The sequence below is a fragment of the Lampetra planeri genome, chromosome 29 (genome assembly GCF_965212315.1).
Source record: "Lampetra planeri chromosome 29, kcLamPlan1.2.h2, whole genome shotgun sequence".
NCBI classification, from domain to species: Eukaryota; Metazoa; Chordata; class Hyperoartia; order Petromyzontiformes; family Petromyzontidae; genus Lampetra; species Lampetra planeri.
Window position 1 is genome coordinate 463,253 of NC_136135.1, and position 14,243 is coordinate 477,495.

Consider the following 14,243-nt stretch of genomic DNA (forward strand, 5'->3'; position numbering starts at 1 on the left):
TCGTGCGAGTGAAGAAGAGACGTCAACGAGACGCTGAGGTGCATGCCAGGAGCGCGTTCACGTTGTTTTCACGACATGTTTATGACGATCTGAAATCGAGCTTTTATTCATTCTTGAACCTGGCCCCCGAAACCTTTATTGCCTCGCGATGCCGAGCGCCCGCCACTGATGGTGGTGGTGGTGATGACGACGGGATGACCCTAACGATCACACCTGTGATTACAATCACGGCAGCGTCGGGAGATTAAATTACATTTCCATTCGAGTCCAGTTATCCACAGTGACGTCAGTTCACTGTGCGTGACGCAATTACAATAAGAACTGATCCCAGGAATGTGAATAAAAAATAATTCGTTGTTGATGCTGCTGCCACATTGGCAGCGGTGCACAAACTACAAAAACACCCCTCGACACACTCGTCAGTAATAACACTGTGGCCTTGGAAAGCAAAAATACCGAGGCGACGTTTCGGGCCATAGTCCACCACGTGAATCACATCTGTTAATGGTCATTACATGGCGGTGATCAACGTTTGATGATGCTGAGTGTATGGTGCTCAACAATGATGGCCATCACCCAGTAAACTTGCCGACGTTGGCATTTTACTGGGTGATGGTGATTATGATCCCACACCAAGTCGGAATTAACGCCGCGGAATCTGTCATCAATCACGCCACCCGCTCCACTAATTGGCTAGGCGCTCCACTAATTATCTAATTAATACCCCACCCCCTCAGCCGATGAGGCGTGAACCTCCGTCTCCCGCACGACAGCTGCGGCTCCTCGGGTCTCGGTGGAGTTGTTGAAACTTTCGAGTTGGGTCAACCAAATGCCAACGTTGAGTCAACGTTGAGCCAACGTTGGATATTTACTTGCAGGCGGTGTGAGCACTGCGTGTGTAATGCACGTGCCGTGCATCTGTGTTGTGCTTTGTGCACTCCGTGTATGAGTGCGGTGCTTTATTGCAAATGTGAGTGCTTCTGCGAGTGTTGTGTGTCCTGCTGTACACACACACACGTGTGTGTCCTGCTGTACACACACACGTGTGTGCTCTGTGATTGTGTTGTCTGTGAGCTGCTTGTTCAATGTAACTCCAGGGTGTATGTGTGTACTGTACATGTGTGCTGTGTATGCGAGTGCTGTAATTGCGTTGTTGCTGTGCTCGTGCCTGAGACATCTGCCCGTACACGCCATTGGAATGTGGATTGGGTCATTCCGGCCGAAGTGGAATCCCCCCTCCGGTGTGGATGGACTCCCCCATCCCCCCGCAGCTGCCACTGTCTGGGGCTGTCTATGTTCGACATTATGGGGGTGTTGTGGCAGTGGGTGCGGTCACCACTACCCCGCTCAGATCAAATGGAACAAACCCCCGTTTAGGGCAATCGACTGACCCATCTTCCCTCAGTGTGAAGCGATTCAGAATCTACCAATTTGATACGATGGGGAGGGAATTGCAGTGTGGGAGGTGCCAGCGCTGCTCCATCGAGACCAAGTGGAACAACTCCCCCCTCCCCCGGACAAGAATGGAGTGAATTTGAGCCCCCGCCCCCCATCTACATTCAACGTGAAGTGTTCTAGAATCTCCCATTTTCACGTGATGGGGAGGGGTGGGGATGGAATTCGGGTGCGGTCACCGCTGCCTCAGCCTGGACAAGAGGAGCCCGTCTCGAGCCACCCGCCACGGGTGTGTGGACTCACTGCCACGTGCGGGCAGCGTGCAGAGTGGCGGCTGCTTGAATCGCAACACGTGCCCATGTACCTGCCTGTCTGTCACAACACCGCGAGGTTTCTGGTCTCACCGTACTTTACCGCGCCGGTCATTAATATATTACAGTACAGTGCGGGCAAAATTAACACAGTTCATGCGGTGCCGGATTATCCGAGCAGCAAAAATAGCTACACATGTAGTAGCTACACATGTAGTAGCTACACATGTAGTAGCTACACATGTAGTAGCTACACATGTAGTAGCTACACATGTAGTAGCTACACATGTAGTAGCTACACATGTAGTAGCTACACATGTAGTAGCTACACATGTAGTAGCTACACATGTAGTAGCTACACATGTAGTAGCTACACATGTAGTAGCTACACATGTAGTAGCTACACATGTAGTAGCTACACATGTAGTAGCTACACATGTAGTAGCTACACATGTAGTAGCTACACATGTAGTAGCTACACATGTAGTAGCTACACATGTAGTAGCTACACATGTAGTAGCTACACATGTAGTAGCTACACATGTAGTAGCTACACATGTAGTAGCTACACATGTAGTAGCTACACATGTAGTAGCTACACATGTAGTAGCTACACATGTAGTAGCTACACATGTAGTAGCTACACATGTAGTAGCTACACATGTAGTAGCTACACATGTAGTAGCTACACATGTAGTAGCTACACATGTAGTAGCTACACATGTAGTAGCTACACATGTAGTAGCTACACATGTAGTAGCTACACATGTAGTAGCTACACATGTAGTAGCTACACATGTAGTAGCTACACATGTAGTAGCTACACATGTAGTAGCTACACATGTAGTAGCTACACATGTAGTAGCTACACATGTAGTAGCTACACATGTAGTAGCTACACATGTAGTAGCTACACATGTAGTAGCTACACATGTAGTAGCTACACATGTAGTAGCTACACATGTAGTAGCTACACATGTAGTAGCTACACATGTAGTAGCTACACATGTAGTAGCTACACATGTAGTAGCTACACATGTAGTAGCTACACATGTAGTAGCTACACATGTAGTAGCTACGGGCCCCGCACTTTCAAGGTCCCCGCGCTAAATTATTTCCAGCTCTCAATTCCAGTTCAGTGATTCTGCACTTGCTCTATTACTATAGTACTATACCGCATTCAGCTTTTATAAACGACTGGGTTTTTAAGGTTCGCGATTGTTCGTATTATCTGGCTGTATAGCAAATGAAAAAAACCCGTTACGATGCACGGTAAAAATGTGTGTTTTAATATTGATGTGTGTTTTTTTCAATGTAGGGCCCCTTATAATATGCTACAGGCCCCGGGCACTCGGCTTAACCCGGCACCGAGTTCATGCAGAGACACGTTCGGCCAGAGGGACTTGGCAGCCTCAGGGTCTCTGAGAGAACAGCGCCCGCTGGTGGCCGGCACGTCCCCGCCGCTCCCCACGACACAGCGCCTCGCACGACGAGACTCCTCACCAGTGGCGGCTCCTGCAAAATCTCTCAGGGGGGGCAAATGTCTGGATGATTGATAAGGATAAGGTCCACCCATGCAATGAATAAATTAACAGCTTAAGCATGTAAAGGCAACTTCACTTCTTTAATATTAATGAAAAATAAAGTGACTCTTACAATACATCTTGTTTGTTTATATACTCACTATTAAAACAAACCACTCAAGTTTTTTTTTATTAAAGATTCCACTAGGTGGCGATAAATTATATTGTTGGATGAAACGTGCTTACGTATGATGACGTAAGCACGTTAGGGCGAGCCCTCCCGGAAGCCATAGAGAATGCATTGCAGCGCCCCCGTTCGAAAAAAAACATCTTTGAATGTAAGTCTATGGGGCCACTCGGGGCGATTCTCAGCCGTAGTGAAATCGCCCAAAAAGAGGCGGTACTCCACAGAACGTGACATGACGCTGATTGGACTATATCCAGAGGCTGACAGTGACGGCTAGCGTGACTGTGGCTGAATGACATTGGTGGTGCGTCGCCCAATCGCCCTAATGAAGAAACCGCCCCTGCTCCTCACACTTGTATTGCCCAACAATAACACCTTTATATGTAGAGGACAGTGGAGCTTGGGGGGTGGGGGTGGAGGTATTTTGCACGAGCTGTGGTTCCTGCTTGTGACGATGATCGTGTGCATGCAACAGTCTTGTAGATGTCCTGCTAAGTTCAGCAGCCCTGGGACAGTGGTGGTAATTCTACATCCGTGTGGTGGGGGCCACGTGTATGGATGGGACACCCACAGAGTGATACCAATTTTATCGTCCCCGGAGTGAGGAATGATGAGGGCTGCGTCAAACAGGATTTGAATTCGCAACCTTCCGACTGCGAGCCACTCGCTCCACCAGATGAGCCACTCGTGAAACGCGCGTTGATGCGAGGCAATGCACCGTGTGGTTTTAATTGGGTTTATTTGTCGCGTAATGATCGCTCCAAGCTCACACAACTACAAAGCGTTCAATAAACGGTGCAGAGTAAGCGATGGTGGTGGTGATGAGGTTGATGGTGGTGATGATGGCAAGCATTGTGATGATAATGATCGTGGCGCTTATGACCATCATTCTCATTACATATTGATGTGATGATGATGATCATATTGATGTTATGATGACGATGGTGGTGATGATAATATTGATGTGAAAGATGATGGTGATGATTGATGTGATGATGGTGATTGCAGTCATGCTGATCAATATATCCATCAATATAAGCATGTTGATAAATGTAATGGTGGTGTTTGCTGATCGATATTATGACAGTTATTGCGATGATGGTGATGATAATCATAGTGGTGGTGGGTTTTGGCAAGTCACAGAGCCTCTGTTTGATGTGCCCGTGTGTTATCACTGAGTCACCGACACACTGACACGAGACAAACGCACCGACGCTTACACAAAGACAAAGACCCCCCGTATAGCCTCAACAGACTTTTGGGGTAAGTGCTGTTAGCGAGCAGCTATGAAGGCAGGCACTGCACACGAGGGGATGGGTGGCCAGCACCACGCCCGACCGCCTTTGTCTCCCCAGTGGCGATGTTTACACATAACACCAGGTACTCATTCGAGTCTGAGTCGGCCTAGGGGAGGTCTGGGATCGGTTCAGATACTCGTGACCGGTGGTGGCCATAAGCGGGAATCAAACTCGGGCTGTTGGGTTCGAATCGCAGTGCGCTAACTGCTACACCACCGCTCCCCACATACTGACACATAGCGACACGTACGGTATGTATGTAGGATGAACTTCTTTCGCACCGTACGTAGCTACCCGTGAGAATCAGAGGTGCGGGACACATTAACGCCGGGTTCCAAGTCTGTTTTTTTGTTGTTGCTCAAGTAAGTGTCAATGATGAAGTACTCTCTGTTGGGTTTGTGTGAATATTCGGTCTTTTTAACATCTAGCGTTCTAAATATGGACACACATTAATTCACTTAAAACATTCCACGCAATTTCTCTGGTAAATTTCAACGAAATTAAAAACAACGTCGCAGACGGGTGGAGGGGAAGGATTGCCCCCCCCCCCCCGTGGCGCTGAATTGTCACGAGATTCAGGGGACGCGATCCTTCGTCAAAGTCAAAACATGTCCAAGTCGTGTCCAGCTGGTGTCTGTTCAACTTCGTCACTCTGTTTGGGCTAACTCAACATTACACGAACACGTCATTTGTATCGATCAGAAAATCGTTCGATGTGGAACAATTATCACTTGCATGGCAGATCTGTTCCAGAAGAACGCCACAGATTAATTAAATGTAAGCTGCTGCTGCCCGCCAGCCGTGACGTGACGTGCTCGTCAGCGGTAGGGGGTCGATCGATTGAAACACCCGGACCGCGGTCGTCTTGACGAGGCCAAGCAGCCAGCAGCGACACTGCGAGGCGCACATCCTCTCAGCCGTAGAGCGCACGTCGCCATGTACGTCTACGTGTATGTGAAGGTGAACGTGTACGTGAACGTCTACGTCTACATGTACGTCTACGTGAACGTGTACGTGTACATGTATGTCTACGTGTACGTCTACGTATACGTGAACGTCTAACGTGAACGTCTACGTGAACGTCTACGTCGTGTAACAGCGGCACGCGTGAGTCGAATCCCAACATCTCAGAGGGAGCCCCTTGGCTGTCGGCAGTGGTTCGAGCAATCCACGACTGCTGATGAGGCCCCGAGTGTTGCTGTGTGTTGACATCTGTTGCAATGATGCGCTGCCACAAGGACGGGCCGTGTGGTGCGGCTGATGGGAGGTGGTACCACAATGAATCGGTGTGTATGTTGGCTATGTGGAGGGACGTGAGATGTGTGTGATGCAGGCGTGTTGGTGTCTGCTTGGTGACTGTGTTCGCTGGTGAGATCGATCGGTGTGTGTGCGAGACACGCGCACTCGTCCGTGCGAAGGCCGTACGAGCGTGAAACTCGCTCCGATTAAAAACATAGAAACCAGCGGTGCAGATAAAACCTTAAAACACGGCTCCGAGTTACAGAGTGAGACGTTAAAACCGTGAAACATTAAAACCGGCTCTGGGTAAAATGAGCGGAGCGGCGATCAAACGAGCGACGCAGCACGACGCAGAGACAGCGGCAGCGGCCGAAGGCGCAGCACGCGGCGCGAGTTTGGGAATGATTCTGAAGTTGTAGAGGGTCACGTGGCCATGAGCAGGCGACGTCGCCAGTCTGGTAGGGGGGCTCGTCATATGGATTGCCCCCCCTCCCATCATGAAGTTTGTGGTGGGGGGCATCTTCAATCCAGATGTGTGTTACACCTCCCCACAACTGGTTACTATGACCCGACTTCCAGTGAACGTGGAGTCGTTGTGACCAAAGTTGGGCAGCGGTTGGTCCCAATGGTCCCAACCATGAGTGCCAACGTGGGCCCAACCACAAGCCAATGGCCGGGGAAAGTCTTCCCTCAAATGATATGGATCCCGATAATCCCTCATCTGTCCGGTCACCAATTAACACCCCCCTCCACCCCCCAGCACTAATTAAATGGGGTGACCGCGTTTAGTCCAATGTGCACGAGGGAAACACACACGTCTGATTCCACACAAATATGTCCCTCAACAGTTGTCGGGAAAATGAATATCAAGGGACTACATCGTCAAGAGATGGGTCGCCTCGTTTCTAGCGACACGGAAACATCCTGCGTACACGAGGAAACATTTTGGCGAGAAACTTGAATCTGGAAACATTCAAGATGAATATTTTGGCGGGAGACTTGCATCTGGCAACGTACACGAGGAAACGTATTTTGTTGACATGAATCTGTAAACATACGTGAGGGCACATGTATCTGGGGTCATCTGTAAACATTCAACGTTGGGCTGACGTTGGCATATTTACCGGGACGTGTCTGGGAACGAACATGCATGAATCACTATCCTGGAACATACATGAGAAAACATTTTTCTGGGCATGTTTCCTCATATTTGTTGGGCTTCAGAATGATTTCAAATTCATAGCTGATTATTCACTATCATCATCATCAACAGCATCGTCAGCGGCGTGCAGACTCCAGTCGCGATTATACCACACGCCTCACGCCGCTACGAGCAAACCTCACATCATGCAATGGGTATACCTTCTCTGCACTCTGCCTCCCGTCAGCAACGACTCCTACCCTCCTGCACCCCCTCGCAACCAACCCTCTCGCAACTCCAGTCTGGACTCAGTTAAGAATGAGATGCAGGCACAACGCCTCAGGCATGGGTGCGGCCTTGGGCTTGCGCCTCTCCGGGGCCCTGGGCAACACCAAGGGGAAGTTTAGCGAGATCGCCACCGAGCATTTCTCATCCCAGGTCGTTAGTTAGATCGGCGTAGACATCGCGTGACCAGAATCCACAGCCCTCATCGAGAGGTATACTGGACGCAGTGTGCCGGGCGTGTACATATTTCTCTGGTCGCCAATTCCGACAGACCCGGCAGACCCGGCGGAACATTTAAGTTGCTAATCTAATCGCTGCCGCTCGCTCCGATCGGCAGCAGCTGGGATGAGCAACCGCCCATCAGATCTCAGCCAGAGGCGACGTGAGCACGCTCGGCTTGCCGATCGCACTCTGACAACAAACTCTGCTGTCATGGGCAAGACATTCACACTACGCCGCGGCCCGACCGAGTTGCCACAGTTGGTCACCGGCAAACTTGCTGCCGGTGACAATCACCGGCGACATCGGCGGCCCTCAAACGATTGCGACTTTCCCATGCACCTTCCTCCCTTGGCGGTGAATCGCACAGTGGCTGACACTGAGCCGTGACGCTGCTAGGAAATACTCGCACTGTGTTCGCTCAGAGATACCCGCACTGTGTAGACTCAGAGATACCCGCACTGTGTAGACTCAGAGATACCCGCACTGTGTAGACTCAGAGATCCTCGAGAGACAACCGGTGACTGAGTGTGGAGCTAAAATCAGAAACAGCTTTGTTGCCCGATCAAAAATATTCCCCACTCTGGACCCCATCAGCGCGGCTAACATCCTTGCAGTGGCAGATCGACATCTGTTTGGAAGTGGAAGGCCTCATTGTGGCCGCCGTGGGCCGTATGAAATGAAGTCGCGGGCCGTGTTTGGGCCCATGGGCAACGGTAGAATCTTCACCCCCTGCGCTAATCCTTCCCCGAGTGTAGCGCCGCGGCTCTCAGGGACAGGCCGCGGTTGCCGTGTGGGACTGGGGTACAGATTAGAACGGGGGGGGGGAGGGGGGTTCACAAAGGTGGAGGGGGCCGTTGGGGGGTGGGGAGGTGGCCACAGGGGTTCAGGCACTGGAGACCTTCCCCCTGCCGCCCCCCGCAGCCTCTCCCGCCGCCAGGCCGGCTTCCTCCCCCTGTTGCTCTTGAGTGTCGATTCCGCCACGGTCCCCTGCCTGGTGCTGCGGGGAGGAATTCACGAGGGGGTCCTTCCTGTGGGGGAGTGAGGGGGGGGGCAGAGGCGGGGCAACAGGATCGCACAGACTCCACGCGGGAAGGGGCCTTAGTCCATAATCGAACCTCGGCCCCTTCTTGCTGCGAGACGTGGGGCGCTGCCGCCCTGCTACGTCACAGGACCGTGAGAAACGGCCTCCATGCAACAGCGGCTTGGGCACGGATGATGTTGATGATGATGAGGATGAAGAGGTGCATGGCGGAGCGTACTTGTTGTCGGGCGAGCCGCGTGCGCGCGCGATGTTCACGAGCTTGCAGGTGATGCACGCCAGCAGCGCGAGGCCCACGGCGCCCCCCACGCAGCCCCCCACCAGGATCACCAGCGTCTTGTCCTCGCGGGGGACTGCGCACAGCGGAGACAGCGCTCCACAGGTTGGCCTCCATCCGGGCTGTTGGGCAAGTGCTGTTAGCGAGCACCTACGACGGCTGGAACGGCACACGGAGGGGGTGCGGGGCCACCAACACGCCCGGCCGCCTTTGTCTCCCCAGTGACGATGTTTACCCAACGCACCAGGCACTCGTTTAAGGTTGAGTCGACCGAGAAGAGGCCCAGGACCGGTTCAAAAATTCGCCACTGTTATTGATCGTGAGTTGGGATTAAACTTGGGTCGAAGCACAGTGTGCTAACCATTAGACCACTGCTCTTCCTGGACACACGTGTACACATGCGAACACAAAGTGCCCCCGTATATCCTTGACAAGGCTGTTGGGGCAAGTGCTGTTCGGTGAGGACCTATGAACGCCAACAAGACACACTCATCCGGCAGTTCAGCAGCATTCCCTCAAGCGAGCCTGACTGCTTACGAGGCTCTTAATGTCTAATAAGATCATCACATGGGATGATAAGATCATCACATGGGATGATAAGATCATCACATGAGATAATAAGATCATCACATGAGCTAATAAGATCATCACATGAGATAATAATATCATCACATGGGATGAAAAGATCATCACATGAGATAATAAGATCATCACATGAGATAATAAGATCATCACATGAGATAATAAGATCATCACATGAGCTAATAAGATCATCACATGAGATAATAAGATCATCACATGGGATGATAAGATCATCACATGAGATAATAAGATCATCACATGAGATAATAAGATCATCACATGAGATAATAAGATCATCACATGGGATGATAAGATCATCACATGGGACGGGGGGTGGGTGCATCACGACTGTGGCGTGGCAGGGCACGCACTCTCGGTGAGGATGATGAGCTTCATGGTGCTGAAGCCCAGCTTGCGCTTGTCGGTGAGGTGGCGCGCGCTGCAGTTGTACACGCCGCTGTCGTCGATGCGGGCGCGCAGCAGCTCGAGCGAGGCGGAGCCGCGGCGCACGTCCCCGCTCCACTCCAGGCGCCCGCGGAACTGGCTCGACACCACGTAGCTCGGGCTCCCCTTCACCATCGAGAACAGCTGGGCGGGGAGAGGGGACGCACGGGGCGGAGGGCATGGGGAGACGCACGGTGCGGAGGGCATGGGGAGACGCGGAGGGTATGGGGAGACGCGGGGGTATGGGGAGACACGGGGATTAGAAGGGGCATGTGGAGACGCAGGGGTTAGAAGGGGCATGGGGAGACATGGAGGCATGGGAAGAACCTAGTTCGATTCCTGCTCACGACCAATAACTGTGGCGAACATCTATTAAGGCGCTGTTGTGTTGTCCTCGCGTTATAACCAAGTGAAATGTGTTTCACGGAGAGTCCGTGGTGATTCTACGGTAGATGCGTGGCGAACGCTCACGGAGATCCGCTTGGAGGTCGCGTTCTCGGAGTAGAACCAGTGCACGTTGATGAGCTTCGAGTCCATCGTGTAGCACGAGACCAGGGTGCAGGGCAGCGTCACGTTACTGCCGTTCAGGTTGCGCATCACAGACGGAGACACCACCTCGATGCACAGCGCCGGGTGTCCTGTGGGGGGGGGGGGGGGTCAGGGGGACACCCGCGGAGGAGACACACGGGGAGCACACGGAGAGAGACAATGAGACACGGAGACACGGAGAGAGACAAAGAGACACGGAGAGAGACACGGAGACACGGAGGGAGACACGGAGACACGGAGAGAGACACGGAGACACGGAGGGAGACACGGAGACACGGAGAGAGACACGGAGACACGGAGAGAGACACGGAGAGAGACACGGAGGGAGACACGGAGTCACGTGACTGCTGTTCAGAGCGCGCATCACAGACGGAGACACCGTCTCGATATTCGGGGCCTGGTCGTGAACTTGCGGGGAGAGGGCATTTATGAATTCCCCAAAGAATTTCGTCAAATTTCTTTCAAAATCATCATACTTTGGAGATGGGTTTGTGCACATGCCATTCGGGTTACGTGGCCCTCAGCACACACAGGTGCCGAGGTGGTTGTGAGGTGGAGAACTATTCAAATCCGATTGGTCAACAACATGGTGATTTAACAAAACTCAGACAAAAATAAACTAATTAAAAACGGGGTTGATTGGGAGACCGTGAGGAAATATGAAGGAGATTGGTGGAGAGTCGGGAAAATTTCCTCGAAGACGAAGTAAAGTCCAAGTTCAAGACTTACTCGGGCTGGAATTTATTAACACATACGCACATGTGTGTGTGTGTGTTAATAAATTGTGTGTGTGTGGAGAGCGGTCGTGTAGCGGTCATCACGCGGCGCTACGAACCCGGCCACCCGAGTTGGATTCTCGCTCAAGGTCATCACCAGTGACAATTATCTGAACCGGTCCTGGGCCTCCACTAGGTCGACTCAGCCTCAAATGAGTAGTGCAGCGTGTAAACATCGCTACTAGGGAGATCAAGACGGCCGGGCGTGGTGCTGGTGGCCACCCACCCCCTAACTAAAACATTCTTTTTATTTTACCAGTTAAGGTCCGCTGAGCTATGTAGCTCTTTTTCAGAAGCGACCTGGCCACGATTGATTGCTCAACGAAGTGGCTTATCACGTGGACATTGATATCAGCCAATTACTCTAAACGCATGCTTCTAAATGTGGAGGGAAAAAAACGGGAGGACCAGGGGAAAATACACACGACCACGGGGAGAGAGACAGACAAACTCCAAATACACAGCAGCAGCAGCAGGCGTCAGGATCGGGATCGAACCCACGACCTCCTGTATACCAGGCGAGGGAGTTAACATCTCGCCACCGTGGCAACCCACAGGTGCTCGCTAACAGCACTTGCCCCAACAGTCTGCTAAGGCTACACGGGGGATCTTTGTGCGTAGTCGAGTGTGTAATTCTATATGCGCGGTTTTATTAACGTGCGCTCAGTGTTGATAACGAGGCAAGCTGATGTCGGATAAATTTGACCCCCCGGGTGGCCCGTCACCCCTCTCCCCCACCCTCCTCCACTCCCTCCTCCCCGCTCCCTCAGCCGACCGTGTCTCTGTTCCCCAGTCCCACCGTGATCTCCCCCGTGTCTCCGTGTCCCCCCCCAACCCCGTGTCTCGTGTCCCCGTGTCTCCGTGTCCCCCCCCACCCCGTGTCTCGTACCGCTGGTGAGGAGGAGGAGGAGGAGTGTGGGGACGAGGAGGAGGCTGACCCAGACGCCCGGGTGGAGGGGGCGACTCGCGGCCATGACCTCGACAATCCGAGCCGACCCCTAGCGCCATCATCAGCATCATCACCACCAGCAGCATCAGCTCCATCACCACCACCACCAGCAGCATCATCATCAGCAGCAGCTCCATCATCACCACCATCACCAGCAGCACCATCAGCATCAGCTCCATCATCAACACCACCACCACCACCAGCAGCATCATCATCAGCAGCAGCTCCATCATCACCACCATCACCAGCAGCATCATCAGCAGGTTCAGCTTAATTACCAGCAGTTTTATCAGCAGCAGCTTCATTATCACCGGATTACGATTATGATCATCTCTGATGTTATTCGCATCATCACCATCATCAGCTTCATCAGCTTCTTCGTAAATATCATTGTCATGAGCATCATCTCCGTGATCAGCAAAGTTACCTCATAATCACATCATAAACATCATCACCATCATCATCACCATATTATACAAACCAGTTCTTTCACCGTATTCTATTTTATGGTAATCGCTTTCATCAACATCACCATCGTGATTAGCGCGGTATCAATCACATCACCACCTCAAATCATCATCAACATTCACCTGGCATCATCATTTATAATTTCCACACCACCAACACATCATCGCAATAACACTCGCCATCACTACCACCATCACCACAATCCCATCACCACAGCAAAATCGACATCAACCAGTCACCATAGCAACATTACCACAGCAACGTCACCATAGTATCACCATCACGACAGCCTCATCACCATAACAACATCACCATAACAACATCACCATCAACCCATCATCATCTGCAACTCGCGCTTTCCACTCACGCGCCACTGCCCGAGCGTCGCGCGCAGGAAATCAATAATAACATCAACCCCACCACCATCATCGCGATCATCACCAATGTCGTCACCATCATCACCCCCATCATCAACATCGCCAACCATCATCACCGTCGATCCGTACCGCAGGAGCTGATGACGCGTGTGCAGTTCTCGGCGATGAGCAGAGCCGGAGAGATGGTGGTGATGACAGCCGGAGAGATGATGGTGATGATAGCCGTGGTGATGGTGGTGATGGTGGTGATGACAGCCGCGGTGATGGTGGTGATGGTGGTGCCTTCCACTGCGCCAGCAGTGCTCACCTCCCTCCTCGCTGCGGCTCCCGCGTCTCGCTCACGCCCGGTCCGAAGTCCGCACTCCTCGTTTTGCGTTCCGAGCGTCAGAGCCCATCGCTGCAGACTTCTCTATAATCCGGGTTTTGAGCGTTATGCTGTGAACTACGGACTCGGAGTTTTCTGCTCCAGGATCCACGATCCGGGTTCCTGATTTTATGTTGCAGAATCAATGCTCCGTGCTCCGAGTTTTATATGCAAGCCCTGAGATCGATGATCCATGCTCAGGGTCTTGGGTTCCAGAATCCAAATCCCGAGCTCCGGATTCGGTGTTTCAGACTCCACGTTCCACACTCCTGGGACTGTCACTCCGTACAGGCTGCTGCAGGTCTCGTGATCCAGGCTCCACACTCGGGGCTCCGCGATCCGGGTTTTGTGCCGCTGGCGTAGTGAATGGTTCCGAGGATGCACTAAAGCGTCCTCGTCCAGCCGATCAAATATCGCACCCGGGGGGACGGGCGGAGCAGGCGGGGCGAGGGGCATACAATGAGCTGGGTCGAGAGCGGGGGGGGGGCTCGCTAACAACACTTGTCCCAACAGAATGTTAAGGCTACACGGGGAATCTTTGTCTTTGTGTGATGGGCGGTAGTGTAGCGGTTCGCGTGCTGCGCTACGAACCCGGCGACCCGAGTTCCATTCCCGCTCACGGTCACCACAAATGAGGATTATCTGAACCGGCCCTGGGACTGCCCTATGTCGACTCAGCCTGAAATGAGTATCTGGTGCAACGTGTAACACATCGTCACTAGGGAGACAAAGGCGGCCGGTTGTGGTGCGGGCCACTTGTATCCCGTGCCGGCCGATGGTTGGCTGCGAAGGAAGTTCGACATGCACGTGGGGTGCG

The 14,243-nt window shown here is 52.4% G+C and overlaps 1 protein-coding gene and 1 long non-coding RNA gene across 3 annotated transcripts; one reads left to right on the forward strand and one right to left on the reverse strand.

The window, feature by feature from the left end:
• Positions 1-1,515: 1,515 nt before the first annotated feature.
• LOC144728507 (uncharacterized) lies at positions 1,516-3,368 on the forward strand. Its single transcript, XR_013587527.1, has 2 exons — positions 1,516-1,684; positions 3,025-3,368. It is a non-coding gene; the product is annotated as an uncharacterized LOC144728507 (long non-coding RNA).
• Positions 3,369-4,138: 770 nt separating this feature from the next.
• LOC144728525 (sodium channel regulatory subunit beta-2-like) lies at positions 4,139-13,841 on the reverse strand. Of its 2 annotated transcripts, none has more exons than XM_078608016.1 (6): positions 13,370-13,841; positions 12,158-12,266; positions 10,415-10,581; positions 9,871-10,087; positions 8,861-8,993; positions 4,139-8,629 (listed from the first exon to the last, which is right to left on the reverse strand). In XM_078608016.1, the coding sequence occupies exons 2-6, from the start codon at positions 12,240-12,242 to the stop codon at positions 8,485-8,487; spliced, it is 747 nt and encodes a 248-aa protein (XP_078464142.1). In that variant the 5' UTR covers positions 12,243-12,266; positions 13,370-13,841; the 3' UTR covers positions 4,139-8,484. The 2 variants fall into 2 exon arrangements, with proteins under 2 accessions (XP_078464142.1, XP_078464141.1); XM_078608015.1 differs by having other exon boundaries at positions 13,192-13,840.
• Positions 13,842-14,243: the final 402 nt, after the last annotated feature.